General features: G+C 41.5%; 1 protein-coding gene across 4 annotated transcripts in view; it reads left to right on the forward strand.

Annotated features, from left to right (window-relative positions):
- The window catches only part of THRB (thyroid hormone receptor beta), a 283,943-nt gene that overhangs the window by 244,694 nt on the left and 23,736 nt on the right, over positions 1-15,513 (forward strand). For all 4 annotated transcript variants that reach the window (XM_074945650.1, XM_074945649.1, XM_074945647.1 and 1 more), the window contains 3 exons: positions 6,130-6,230; positions 10,182-10,329; positions 14,306-14,511. In XM_074945650.1, coding sequence (XP_074801751.1) covers positions 6,130-6,230; positions 10,182-10,329; positions 14,306-14,511 — 455 coding nt within the window. The remainder of the gene's footprint in view (positions 1-6,129; positions 6,231-10,181; positions 10,330-14,305; positions 14,512-15,513) is intronic.

The raw sequence follows: 15,513 nt of genomic DNA on the forward strand, positions 1-15,513 counted from the left end.
AAGGCTAAAATGGGTTTTTCTGCTTGTAAGCAATGAATCTAAGATGGCTCTTTTGCAGCAGCAAGAATGTAACAGTAAACAACTATTGGTACGTAGGAATTATTTTTTCAGATCTATGTCACACATCCCACTCTTCTGTTGCGAAAGTGGTCATAGAGTTTTTCTGAATTGCAGTTTATTAGCTAGCCTAATATTAAAGCATCTGACATATTTGTCAGCAGAGTGGGAGGCTCAAACCTGAAGGCCTGGTGCCCCCACAACTTGAGAAGTTCTTAACTTTTATTATAACTGAAGTTTGTTCTTTGACTCTCTCAAAATGGGTTTCCAATTTCTCTGGAGTACAGAAACATTTAGAAAAGATATCTTTTCCCCAGCAAGAGTTCAAGGGCATTTTATGGAGGGGGGGAGGCATTTTCTTTTGATTAGGAGATTGATCCTATGAGGTTCCGAGTGCCTTTCATGGAGCATAAAGCTCTGTGAGCTCCCAATGGCTGTAAGTGGATGTTGAAGACAATTGGCCTTTCACAGGAGGCATTCTGCACCTTGTGAGATTGGTCCCATAATATTAAGACCATTGCAATTAAAAGCTGCAGGACAATCTAACAGTCTATAAAACAGACAATTCCACCCACATAGAGCTGACTAAGCAGAAACAGACCACCTACCAACAGATGTATATTTGAAAAGCAGGGCACGGCCAAAATGTATAGGCGATAAGATCCTCCTGGGTTTTATGAGTGGTTGTAGACAGGTTTCGCTAAAGTATTTTTGAGTTTTCTTTCTTTATTCTTTTTCCTAACTGTATTTGAGGGAGTGGCAAGAATAGCAAGCTGTTATCTGTTCCATTTCCCCTCAACCTTGAAAGAATGTCATGGGCCAGGAGTGCTGCTGCAAGTTGTCAGCTCTTCAGATTATGCTACACGTGTAGCATTCAAAAACAGACCAGAAAGTATGACAGCATGGGTCATCCTCCATAGATCAACAGATCTGGTTCTCTTTCAGCATTGCCAGAAGCTGGGAATGAGTGACAGGGAATGGATCACTTGATGATTACCTGTTCTGTTCAATCCCTCTGAAGCACGTGGCATTGGCCACTGTCGGAAGACAGGATACTGGGCTAGATGGACCTTTGATCTGACCCAGTGTGGCCGCTCTTATGGATGATAACCATTTTACAGGTAGTGTGTCCTATGAGAAGTAAACTTTTCCTGCCATACCTGTAGAAAGATGCTATAGGGAAAAACTCAATTTGTTCAGGTATTATGGATTGAAGACAGGATTGCACGTAGTGGATTATGACACACATTCCTCCAAGGTAAGGGCAACTATTCTGTTGAGCATTTAGTCTTGCCAAGGGAGTAAGATTAGTCAGACTGGCAGGTGGTAGGCTGGAAGGCAACGGAGTTATCTTTTAGACTGCAAGAGAAATACCAGACATATGACAGGTCAAGGTCATTAACATTTATTTGTGAGCTCCCATTCAGAACAAAGGTTTTCAGTTGGGTTTTAAGGTGAACAATGTCAATTGTACCGGATGGATATATGGAGAACAATGAGGAGCAGACACCAAGAGGAATGCAGCATGCTGTGTCTGTCAGATGAGGTTGCCAGGCTCACAGTACACCTGGGTTGAAATGACCAGGGAATAAAGTTGGTTAATATTATACCTTGCAGTGATATAGATGTTGTTTTCATTACAAATTTCTTAGTGCTGGATGGCTCCAGCTTGACTGTTGAGCACAGATTCTGACTAAGGAATGCAAAAATAATCAGGTTCCGAGACTGCAAACTTCACTGAGGACTCTGCATTGGCCGGGATATGCTGGTGGCAGAACACCTGGGTTATCCTGTCCAGACAATGTCTGCTTCTCCAACGTTGGAAATTATATTTTCAGCCAGGGACAAGTCTCCATCTACCATTCCTCTGTCTCTTTCCTGGCAGCTGCTGCTGGAAGGGAATGGAAGAGGTGTCTGCTTCTTTATCCCTTCCTGAAACTCAGTTTAAGTTATTTGGGTTATTTTTCCCTGGGAATAAATCTAATGCCATTCTACTGCTGCCCACAGTTTTCCCAAGCAGCAGCACTGTGCAGTAACGCATAATTTCCATGCTCCTGACAGAGTTAGAGTAGCAGCAATTAATTTCTCTCTCCTGCTGCTTGATCCAGCTATAAGCAATAGCAAAAAGCACGGGGGCTGCTGTTGGAAAACAACACTTCATTGATTTATGCTCAGATCACAGTTGGAAGGTTATCATCACACCCATAATGGCTAGAAACGTATTTATGTAATAAAAACTTAGATTTATAGGAATTCATTAAGTAGGACCCCTCATTCCCTTTGGCTAGATTCCTGCCTACCTGGAGCATGTGGATTTTTTTAAAACACTGCTCAGGGCCCTGTTTCTTCCTCCCCAGTAACTGGTGGGCCAATAAGTTGCTGGGAGAAAGGTTAAAAGCCAAATAAGAAAATGAATATGATTCTCAGATTTTTTTGAATACAAAGATTTTGGAGCAGAAATATAAAAAAGAGAGTTTATCTCTTTCACTTCTCCAAAAGTTCAATCCACACAAGTGCCTGCTATAAGAATTCTCTGCCAATATTTCTTATTGACTTAGTAGAAGAGCAGCACCAGTCCTAACTGCAGAATTCACAGAATTGTAGACTAGGAGCATAATCCTGCAAAGTGCTGAGCACCCCATTTCACATTTTAAATTAATGGGAGTAGAGGGCACTTAGCACATCATAGGGTCTGGTTATACTTGTCTATGATCAGTACACTGAACACTTAATACTGGGTGCAAACAATCCATCTTACTTTGCAAAAAGAAAAGGAGTACTTGTGGCACCTTAGAGACTAACCAATTTATTTGAGCATGAGCTTTCGTGAGCTACAGCTCACTTCATCGGATGCTGTAGCTCACGAAAGCTCATGCTCAAATAAATTGGTTAGTCTCTAAGGTGCCACAAGTACTCCTTTTCTTTTTGCGAATACAGACTAACGCGGCTGTTACTCTGAAACCCATCTTACTTTGGACTGTTCTCACATTCAATATTGCCATTTTTATTTTCTAAACTGGAGTGTGTCTTTAGGGCCATGGGCTTGCTGTTCATTTGCCTTCTTGCCATGTAAGAAAAAGTTTGCTCTGATCCTTAAAAGTGGGGAATTCCAAGGCAGAGAAGGATAACAAGAATGGTCGCCTATCTGCCCTAATATATACATTTATATAAGGAGCAATTTCAAACAGGTAGCCTTGCATAGGGGAACTCTCTGCCAGCTCTGCGTCCTCCTGGTCTAGCCCACCATGATGTATGTGGAGGCAGGTGTGAGTGGGAGGAGGAGTGGTGGAACAGAGCTCCACTATTTTTAATCTTTCACTGGAAGAAGCTCCATTAGGAGTCTGTGGTATAAATTAGAATGCACTCCCAGCTGCTCTTGCTGTCTCTGAGGCAGGCAGCCAGAGATCAAGAAACTATGATGAGCTTTGTATGTGCAGCTTGGACACAGTGAGAATGATGGCCTAAACCTAAATACTTGGCAATTTACTAGGTCCCTTGGGACCTGTTACTTTCAACAGTGTCTTCATAATGTAAGGTATTGATAACTTCCTCAAATTCCACACTCCAAGTGGCATATCAGTAACCCCAAGTTGTCCTGGGGCTGGCCAGAAACTCTCGAACACCCTCATTTGGTCTATCTCCACTCAATATGCCTTCAGTTTAGTCCTACTTCCCATCCTGATCCCATTCTTCTCAGGACAGATCCCTTCTCATTCTCCTAAAGTCATCTTTCAAAGGGAAGTTTTAGTTCCTAGTTCATTTCTCTCCTTCTGGGGCTTGCCCCTCTGATGCGTTAGGCACAAGAAACCAACAGCAGTCCACCTTGTAGCATAGCCCCAGTAGTTGCCTTTTATTGGTTTTATGATTATTGTTTATTATTTGCCTTGTGGTGGTCTGCTGAGTCCCCGCTCAGGTTTGAGGCCATATTGGTCTGAGGGTACCTCCACACAGCAGCTGGGAGGACTAAATCCGAGCCTGGGTAAACATGCACAGGTGGTGGCTCGGGCTAGCTGCCTGTATATACATCCAGGGGATCAGGTGAGTTTGCACTGGGGCAGCTAGCCGAAGCAGCTGCCCATGCCACCATGGCCACACTGCTCTTTTTAGTGCACTAGCTCGAGGAGAACTAGCACTTGTCTGGGAATTACACCTCCCGGCGGCTATGGAGCCATACCCTGAGTGTTGTATGAACACACAAAGTGACACAGCCCCTGCCTCGAAGTGCTTACAGTCTAGTCTAAGACAAAACACCACAAAGAGGCTCAACAAACAAGTGGAAGGGGTCATGTTTACAGACGTCTCCATCCAAAAGAATCCCTCTAATTGCATTTGTTTTTCAGTTTTATTGACTGGTTTTGGTAACAACCCAGCCTTAAAAATGCCCAGTACAGGAAAGATTTTTAAAAAGATATATTTACAAACCTTTGCATTAGAAATAATCCTGCCTTCTAAAAACCAGGGCAACCACTTCAATACCAGGCATTAGTAAACTAGTAAACGTTCTGTTCAGTTTCTCCTTTTCCCCTATAGGTGGCACAGTATCTTCTCTCTCGGGGACTCTTCAATGGGGATCCTATAGAGCAGTGCTTTTCAGTGATTTACAGACCGTGGGGGTCCGCAGACTGTGTCTAAGGGGTCCATAAGCAGTTGTCATTAACATTAAACAGTGGTTTTCAATCTGCAGTCCAGGGACTCTGCGGATTATGTCTAAGATTTCAAAAGGGGTCCACACCTCCATTTGAAATTTTTAGGGGTCTGCAAATTAAAAAAGGTAGAGAACCACTGCTATACACTATCCCTTACATTATTAGAAACAATATAAAACTGAAAACCTTCGTCTAACTCTTCCCTGCCCCCCGAACTTTGCAAGCTTGGATAAAATGGATGTGGATAAAAACCTTATTTTGTTTGGGTACTGCAAACCTTTTGCACAACCAAAACCACTCCTTGTTTTGTCTATATATACATATCATGTGTATAAGTTCAATATGTTTTGTATTTGTTTTTGTTTTAATAATTCTTCCAGAGTCATGTGGAAATTATTACAATTTCCCATAGCTCCCACAAAGTGAATCTCTCCTGGAAATCCCTGTATGGGATTATCCTTTTGCAGAGACCATCCTAAAGAAACACATTTTGAATTTCATTAATTCTAAATTGTTTGAACAAAACTTTTGTTCTAATTGTCTTATGTTTGACTTTGGTTTTAAATTTCTCCCTAGTTTAAAAATACATTTTTGTTACCTTTAGAATTATGTTTTGTGTTGTTTTTAAAGTTAATTTTAAATTCTTTAAATACTTTTATAAAACTAAAATCTAATATGTTATTATGGAAAAAGAACCAATCAATGCAACTGTTTTACTTAATAATATCCATGTTAATTTCAGGTGTTGGATGTATGGTAAATCACATGAATGAGAAAAAATGTGTCATTCTCCCACTCATAGAGAGAGATACACACTCATATTTGATTCTCACATAGAGAGTGACTATGTTCTGTTTTAAATTCCACCTACACTAAATAAGTTACTCTAGTACACACCTATGTAAAGTAGGATTGATATCATTTTGGCTATATGCTGAATCATGCCTGCAAAAATAGTTGGAAAGGAATACAATGTAAATAAACTTTTCTGATTGATAGGATATTGAGTCTTTTAAGTAACCTGGAACTATCTTACTTTATGCTACAAGCATATCAGATTACACAGAACAAAATGGAGAAAAATTAAATATTGTTGTATTGCTTGCATTTATTTTTTCCTACCTAAGACTTTGAGTTGAAAAGTGAAACATGCTATATTGACTTGTATCAAATAATATTTTGTTCATTCAAAGAACAAGTTGCTGACTTGCCTCTGTAGACTTTTGTTACAAGCAGATACTGAAACAGCAGTTTTGGAAATTGTAGATTATTTTTATATGTTTCTGTCACATTTCTAGTGTAACATTTTTAACCCGGAGTGTCAATCAGTTGCTATGAAAAGTCAGAAGTAGGGACTAGGCAGAGAAGATCTGCATTATTTTAATGTAGTTGGTGTTTTCATGCCACTTTCTCTTTTCCTTTACAGGATACATACCCAGTTACTTAGACAAGGACGAGCTATGTGTAGTATGTGGTGACAAAGCCACCGGGTATCATTATCGCTGCATCACTTGTGAAGGATGCAAGGTAAATAGCCAGGGCGGGAAGCTGGGACCTGGAAATGGCCCTCTAGTTCATGTTCCAGTCACATAAAAGCTACTGTACTTGGCTGTCACATAAAATATAAAGGCAGATTAGGAGAGAACAAGAACATCTGTTACACATAATAATCCATGTGTTTGGTTATGTTACTGATTCTTATATGCATCACGAATAAGGTGTATTTTTGCAGACAGTTCACAACTGAAAAGAGGACAATACAATTATATTTTTCTAGCTTAAATTTTAGGAGTCTGTTTTCTATTTTTAAAAATATTTTTGACTAGATTCTTACCTGTTGCAAAGCACTATACTTCCATTGACTTCAATGGAGCTATGCTAAATCACACCAGGAAAGAACCTCATCTGTTGGTATGAACTATTTTTGACAAATGCCAGTATTCCTGTGTCTCTGATAATTATTGTTTTAAACAAACAAACAAACAAAACCCCCACACAGGCACTTGCAAACACAACATGAAGTATTTTAGAATCTATTGCCACTAATACATTATGCTTTTTTTACTTTTACTATTTTACCTTCTGTATCATGACTAATGAAATATACTTTAAACCATGAACTGCATTTTTAAAATTATATGAACAATTGTTTGTTTGTTTTAAATGAAGACAGGGGTTGTTTCAGACAAACAAATGTAAAAAACTGCATGATACAGGCACGTCCTTTCAAAAGAACTCCTTTGCTGCAGTGAATTCAATTGAATAACACTGGGATCCTGTAAACAAGATATTTCCTTCCTGCAGAAAAGGAGGCATTTTAAGAAGACAGGACCACACAGTACATACTCTGGTGTCATACAAAGAGATGGTTGAGTCACAGGTATCAGATGCAGATCTTTATTTCCCCAAAACCCAGAATACGAGATAGGGCGCAATTTAGTCCAGCTATGCCGCTGTAAATTCTCTAGTATAGCCATCGCCTTATAATGTAATGTGTTCCTGGGCCCTATTCAGCCCTCTGGTATATGTGTTAGCAACTCCCATAGAAGTCAAGGGAAGATCCACACATCTGAAAGGGGCAAAATTTGGCTGTGTGTGTAACTAGTTATCTGTATCAATCTGCACATATATTATAAAGCATAGGTAAATAATAAAATAAAAAATGCCAGCATTGAAGAACAGGCTAGACTGTGACTGGTGTTTGCATCCTATGGAATCTAGAGCTGATGGGAATGTTTTTAACTAAAAGTTTCTGAGCAGTGCAAAGGGGCTGGATCAGAAACCAGAATCTGAGTAGCTTATTTGGGTAAGAATGTTAAAAATTATAAAGCCAAAGCCACACTAAGGACAAGAAGCATTTGGGGAAGCTAAACCTTAGCACTGCATTCTAGGGCTCACAGGGATCATATACCATCTCCTGCTTTAACCATAATTACCCAGAGTTCCAATGTATGCTGATCTGTAGAGCTGCTTTCTATCGCTTTGGCCTCCATCCCTCTTCACTTATACTACTGTAATGAAAGAGTAGCTTCACTTAAGTCAATGGAGCTACACCAGAGCAAAACCAGCATAAATAAAAAGAGATTCAGGCTCTCTGTTCCTATTAAAATGTGCATTCATTATGGGATTGAGAAAGTTTTCAAATCCAGTTATTGTTTTGGGGTCTGATCCCGAGCCCAAAGAAGACAGTGGAAGACTTCCCATTGATGTCAGTGGGCTTTGGCTTATGCCCACAGGCCCTGATGCTGCAAAGGCTTCCAGACATGCTTAATGTTATGCATTGTGAAGAGTTGCATTGACCTCAAAAGCCTGATCTTCACTAGGGAAAAAAAGGTGTGCTCTTAACTCAAGCTAGCTAACTCGAGTTAACTAACTTGAATAGTGGCATATTAACGCCTAGGCCGACAAATTTGCAGGGGCGGCAAATTTATAATAGCAGCCAGAGGCTGCTTCCCCTGGTGCCGGTTCCTGCCCCTGGCCCCACCCCAACTCCGCCCCTTCCCCACCCCCCATTCCCCGCCCCCTCCCTGCCCCTATTGGTCCCCTTCCCTAAATCCCCACCCCGACCCCGCCTCCTATCCTGAGCACACCGCATTCCCCGCTCTTCCCCCCTCCTTTGCAAAGCTGTTTCACGCACAAGCACTGGCAGGGAGAAGCACGACTCGGCGGCGCGCTCAGTAGAGGAGGCTGAGGCAGAGCAGAGGTGAGCTGGGGTGGGGGGCAATTATTTCAGGGCCTAGGGGCGACAAAATCTTTAATCCGCTACTGAACTTGAAGTAAAATTCTATGGAGACAAGGCAGTTTTTAGTGTTCATATGAGTTAACAGGTTGAGTTAAAGACTAGGCTCCCCTATAGCTTTAACTCAACCTGTTAACTCATGTGAATGCTAAACTGCCTTTTCTTCACTAGGATTTTACTTAGAGTTAGCTAGCTTGAGTTAAGAATGCACCTTTTTCCTTGTGACGTTACACCCAAAAGACTACTCACTGAGTGACATCCTGACTCCACTGAATTTCACCCACTGTACATAAAGTTAAGCATGTGTGCAGGTCTTTGCAGGGTCAGGGCCTTAGGTTATGTATACACAGCATTAAAAGATCCATGGCACAGCCACGGCTGTTCTGGGTCAGCTGACTTAGACTTGGAAGTCTTGGCTGCAGGGCTAAAAATTGCAGTGTAGACATTCGGGTTTGGGATGGAGACTGAGTTCTAGGTGGATCTCAGAGCTGAGGCTCTAGTCCAAGCTCAAACATCTACACTACAATTTATAGCCCCACCACCCAAGCCCTGTGACACTGAGTCAATTGCCTGGGGCTCTGAGACTCAGTGCTTCAGGTTTTTTAGGTCCATAATGTGTTTGGTAGCTAGAGGTGGGCCGAAACTGTTCTCAGGCTATGGAGCGATTTGGAATCAAATACAGATCTGAACATCATGCTTTGCTCCCATCTTGATTGCCCCCACCGTAGTTGCATACCCTTTTAGGACCTGATCCTGCTGTCTCTAACGTCAATGGCAAAGCTCCTGTTGACTTTAATGATAGCAGATTCAGGTCCTTAACGTTCAGAGAGAAGGCGGTATCTGATTTCTCTAGAAATCAGATCCTCAACTAATGTAAATCATTGACGTCAGTGGAGCTGTATCAATTTATGCCAGCTGGCCCCAAATACATACTGCAATTCATGGTGATAATCTTACATGTGACATTTTGTCCTGACTACAAAGGTGGGCATAGGTAAGGGTGTACTCATTTCCTCAGATTTATAGTCCACTTGAAAATTGTGGGTTCAATATTTAGGCTTGAGCTCAAAACTTCTGATGGGCAAGTTTTGTTTGGCTCTGGCAAAATGCTACTGCTGCATGTGTTTTTGTTTTTAATTCTCTCGGTAGCCTTAATTACTTTCACGCAAGCATCTTGCACACAAGCAGATGTTTCCCTTTAGTCAGAAATAAATGTTTTAATTTAGAGATGGGCCTGAATTAAACCCCCAGATTCAAATGCTCTTGGGCTTTTGGGAGGTCTGAATCTCAACCTGGATGCAGATCAGAATTCCTTACTTGGCCTCTGTGTTTACAATAGGACTCCTCGAAAACACCAGCTCTGAACACACTTTGTGGGTGGTTCAGAATCTGAGTTTAGATGCAAATACTGCAATTGGTACCTCTGTCAAAAAGAGGCAAAACTAGCACCCTGCATCTGAACAGTACCTCACCCACATTTGGATCTAGACATCCCAGGTCTATCTCTAGTTTTAATTTTAGGGGAAAATGTTTCTTGCAACCCAAAATGTTTCTTGCAACCCAAAAAAGTAAGGAGCCTATATTAAAGGATTGATGTGCTCATTAAATATCCTAGAACTTTATGACACAAAATATTCCATCTTGCATACATGGTTGCATCAGTACCAAGCCCAAGTACCTTTCAACACCAAAAAAAAACACAGAACACTAATGCCTCCTGAATTTTCTTTCCCACTTAGGGATTTTTTCGAAGAACCATTCAGAAAAATCTCCATCCAACCTATTCCTGTAAATATGAAGGAAAATGTGTGATAGACAAAGTGACAAGAAACCAGTGTCAGGAATGTCGCTTCAAAAAATGCATCTATGTTGGCATGGCAACAGATTGTAAGTAGATTTCTTTTTTCTTCTTTTAATTTTGCTCTTTGTTTAAAATGTGTTGACTGGTGAAGATTGCTTGAACAGAACAGACACACCAGCAAATTTTCCCTTTTATAATGTAGTGTTTGGAAATTATGTTTATTATTATACCAAACTATTTCTGTCATAGGGTGGTAATATTTTGTTTACTTTTAATAGATTGGACCTTCTCTTGGCCTTAACCACATTATGTAACATGAAGGATGTTAATTTCTAGTGTGGGAGAGGGAATCCATTTGGATAGATGCCTTGCTGGAAAAACATCTTGTTTAGAAATTTCTAGAGAATGTGAAGTTGAATGTATGTTTGTATGAGTCATCCTGTAGTTTGTTTTATTTTTAGCCATAAAGGACGTATGTACTGAGAGAGAGTGCTACTCAAATTCTAGAGAACCAGGACATATGGCTGCAAGATTAACCCTTAGGGGTCTTGTTTTCCCATCATTGCACAGGGGATTTACACCATAACTTCAATTAGTATAAATGGGAGTAACTTACATAAATCCCCCCGCATTAGTTAATGATTGTTACCAGTGTAATCCCCGGCAGAAAAACAAAGTGAGAAAAGACCCATTAAGGAGAAATTACGCAACTAAAATGTGCTAAGTTTGTTTGTCCTAATAGGAATTATAATGTTTTACTTATACACGGAAGCGTTGAATAGAATGAAGTATCTGTCATTTCATCATTCCCAATGAAAATGGCATGAGAGGGGACTGGGTGGCTCTAGGCCACCAGTTCGAATGCAGCCCAGACTGGCAGTGACCAAAAGTTACTACCATTGGCTGTTTAGTGGCTATTTAAAATGAGATATTGATCTCAGTTTGGTTCCTGTTAGAAGATGTCAACACCACCATTAATGGGCAGTCCCAGTAGAGGAGTGAATGAGCATGACAGCCAAACTCTCCCTCTACCAGTAGAGGTGACCCTTCCAGTTTAGAATTGATCCATATTACTGGGACAAGGTACAGGAAGCGTTGGTGCTCCCTATGTAGTACCAGTTATGGACAAAACCTGCTCTCTTTTCCGACTTGAATAGTTCAGTCTACTTAAATGGGACAACTCATGTGAGTAGGGCAAGGAGGATTTTTCTCTCTGTGGATAAACAGAGGTGATCCATCTCTAGGGCTGTCTAATGCGATATGTGTCACTAGAACTAGACTCAGAAAAAATTAGAAAAGCCTACAGGAATAAGGGTGAGGGGAATTGTTAGTGGTGGAAATTTATATGACCAAATAATATTCCAGGTCATTTATCATCTTTGTGTAGTCACAGAGCCTAGTCAACCTCTACACCAGGGGTTCTCAAACTTCATTGCACCGCAACCCCCTTCTGACGATAAAAATTACTATGTGACCCCAGAAGCGGAGGCTGAAGTCTGAGCCAGACTGAGCCCCACTGCCCAGGGTAGGGGGCCAAAGCCCAAGGGCTTCAGCCCCAGGGCGGGGGACCATAGTCTGAGCCCTGCCACCCAGGTCAGAAGCCCTTGGGCTTCGGCCCTGGGCAGTGGGGCACAAGCTTCAGCTTTGGCCCTGGGCTGTGGGGCTTGGGCTTTGGCTCCGGGCCCTAGCAAGTCTAACACCAGCCCTGGTGACCCCATTAAAATGGGGTCCCGACCCACTTTGGGGTCCTGACCCATAGTTTGAGAACCGCTGGTCTAGAGGCAACTAGGAGTTTGTTATAGGAAAATCAGCACTCACAGTTAAAATACATTCTCTGCAGTAACTTCCTTGAAATGAAATCCTATATTCAGGGTTTGAAAACTACCCTTGCTCATGGTCAGTAGAAAGCTTTCACAGACAAGTGCCATCAAATTATGCAGAATTTAATCTCATTTACAAAATTTAAGATTCTGGCTCTTTGTCTGCAACCTGTGAACATGAGACAAATGGAAACTGAGGTAGTACTGTCTTCCTGAACTCTTTCTGCAGACTTTAATGCCTCCACTGCTGCTCGTCGCTTTCCCAGGTTGCACCAGTGGGAAATTGTCTAATTTCCTATCAGTTAAACTGAGGCTATTTGGAGTCCTGTGGACAATGGTGAGACTTATGAGGCAACAGATTAATCTAACCTTGCAGCTTGGGGAAGCTAGGAGCAACAGCAGAGGAAGGCATTGGAGCTGTCCATATAGAGTAGGGCTGTTCCCTTTGGAAGAGGTGTGTATTTTGATCTGGTCGACAGTCCTTTAGAGAGCCTGACTGTACTATGTAGACTGGCCTCCCAACCTCCTCTTGAAGTGGACTCTAAATATTTTATTACTTTACATTCTGCCATGGTATAGACTTGAACTGCTGTCATCACTTTCTCCCTTTTGTACTCTAGGAAAGTGAGGTCTCATAGAGATCAAAATAGGGAGGCTGAAGAGAAGCTAGATTATATCAAGGCAACAATAAATTTCCTCTATAGTGTCTCCATGACCCTCAAACCCTGCGGCACCTTGGCTCAGATGTTGCTTGGGTCTCTAGATACACACCACACTTCTGCAGGCAATCTCTGGAGCCCTGCCTCATTCCATAATTGTGTTTGCCCACAACCAATTTCATTTAATTGGTATAGGTCGGGGGTTTTCAAACTTCATTGCACCATGATCCCCTTCTAACAACAAAAATGACTACGCGACCCCAGGAGCAGGGGCCGAAGTCTGAGCCCGCCCAAGCCTCGCCGCCCTAGGCAGGAGGCCAAAGCCAAAGCCCAAGGGCTTCAGTCCCAGAGCAGGGGACTGTAGCCTGAGTCCCACTGCCCAGGGCTGAAGCATGAGCTTCAGCTTTGGCCCTGGGCGGTGGGTGATGGGACTTTGGCCCTGGGCCTCAGCAAGTCTAACACCAGCCCTGGCGACTCCATTAAAATGGGGTCGCAACCCACTTTGGGGTCCTGACCCACAGTTTGAGAACTGCTGCATTATGCATTTTGCATTTGCATTATGCAACTGAAACTAACTTTTTGGGGGGAAAGTTGATGTTTATTTCATATTAGTAATCTTTTTTGGAGACTCTCATATGCCTTCCAAAATTAAGCTGTTGAAATCCCTGTAATGCAGCATTTTAACCCTCCTTGGTTTGACATTTAAACATGACAATTATTTCTCTTTTTCTCTCTCTCTTTAAAAAAAACTTGTTATATTACTATAAAAAGGGAAGTTGAAGGAATTTGCATGTCATGTGGCTCATATTTCATAATTATTGTGATAGATAACTTTTTCAAATGTAATGTGATCCACTGAGAATGGCATAGAAGCAGCCAGCTTAGCCCTTGTGGGAAAGTGAATGTCTCACATTACTCAACTCTGGTTTCTGTATTATAAAGATTGGTTTTGATGGGCTCCAAAGGGATCCCCATTCAGTCTCCTTTACTAGAGGATGCTATTTAAGATGTGAGTCTTTAGAGGGTATGAGGAGGGATTAAGTGGTTGGGAAATGGATTTTCTATTGGGGGAAATAAACCACTAAAATATGTAGTGCCCCAACATGAGTTTCAGTGGGAGACTGTAACATGAGCACTGGCTTGGCTGTTTTTTTGTTTTCTTTTCTTTCTTAATGAAAAAGAAAGACCCCTCGTTTTCTAGCTTGGAATACACTAACAAGTGGATGGGGGTCCGATTTACTCTCAGTCTTGCATAGTTTTACACTCTGTGAGTGGTCCCATTGAACATAATGGGACTCCATTGAACATAGTGGGACTCCACTGAAGACAATGGCACTACTCTCCATGAATAAAGTTAAGCACATGTGTAAGTAAATCATTCAGGATCTAGAGAGAATAAGTGTGGGGTAAGAAAGACTAGCTCTGCTACCTTCCAGGCTGGCTGACAGACCTCTTCACCAACTGCCTTGTCAAGTTGTTTCTAGTTCTCTCAGCACATCTGAGATAAGTCAGACTAAAATTCAGACACTCCCAAGAGCAGGTGTCCATTTTGCTACTTTTTATTTTGTTTTTATTCCTGATAGTGGTGCTGGATGACAGCAAGCGGTTAGCAAAAAGGAAGCTGATAGAAGAAAACCGAGAGAAGAGACGTCGGGAAGAGCTACAAAAAACAATTGGGCACAGACCCGAGCCAACAGATGAGGAATGGGAGCTGATCAAAATTGTCACTGAAGCGCATGTGGCCACTAATGCACAAGGAAGTCACTGGAAACAAAAAAGGAAATTTCTGGTAGGAACTGAAGCCTTGTACTCTGCTTTTGTTGCCAATTTCTTTTATTCCCTCATAAGCCCCTTCCCAGCACTGTCACCCCCAAATTTGTTTATATGTTGACTGGTGAACTGTATGAAAAATCACATGAACTTCATAATTAGTGGTTGCCAACTTCTGTGAATCTGGTCATCTGATCAAACTATGCAGCTAAAACGGGAACCCCCTGTTCTGGTAGAGTAAGGAAAAATAAAAAGTACATCTTACTCCTTATATGCTGATGTCAGCCCATAATATAAATAATGGTTATGTGTGTGCATGTGTATTCAGACACATTTGTCCATGTATGGACTAATATCCAGCACGGCTTCATGTTGTGAATAAAAACCTTTTTTTCAGGTAATAACACAAAAATCAGATTTTTGTTAAATTGTGTTTTTATTGCCCCTTTGTTCAAAAATGGATACATTTATTTAAACCAAAAAAAAAATTCTGGGAGGAGGAATTAAGCTCAGCAAAAACAGGATAGTACATCACTGGGATTGCAAAATATAGAAGGACCCTGGGGACCTTTTCAGGGGAAAGGTCTAACTATTGAATAAGTGATAACTGAGGTTCAGCCTAGAAAATAAAAGGCTCAGCCCCTAAAAAGGGTTTGTTTCATTTCTGATTATTTTTCTAAATTTGATTTGTAAAGGAACTTAATGCAGAATACCAAATGCTCCTGCAGCACACAAATACCAAAGGGCCTCAAAGGAAAGTGAAACCTACTTCAGTCCAAGGTGCACCAGACCATAGGATGACCTCCAGGTGGAAATTCTCATATCTATATGCACAGACACCTGCAGCGTACTCCACCCTTGAGCCATTGTTAAGCCCACTACAGGAAGTTTTGCATTTGAGTCAGCTGATCAGTTTTTTGACGTTGTGACAAAGTTCCTGCTCTACCTTGGTGGGTCTTGCGCTTATTGGCGGATTTACTCACCTTAGAGCTTCATGGCAGCCCTCAGCTTGGCCATTTTT

The sequence above is a fragment of the Natator depressus genome, chromosome 2 (genome assembly GCF_965152275.1).
Source record: "Natator depressus isolate rNatDep1 chromosome 2, rNatDep2.hap1, whole genome shotgun sequence".
In the NCBI taxonomy this organism is placed as follows: domain Eukaryota; kingdom Metazoa; phylum Chordata; order Testudines; family Cheloniidae; genus Natator; species Natator depressus.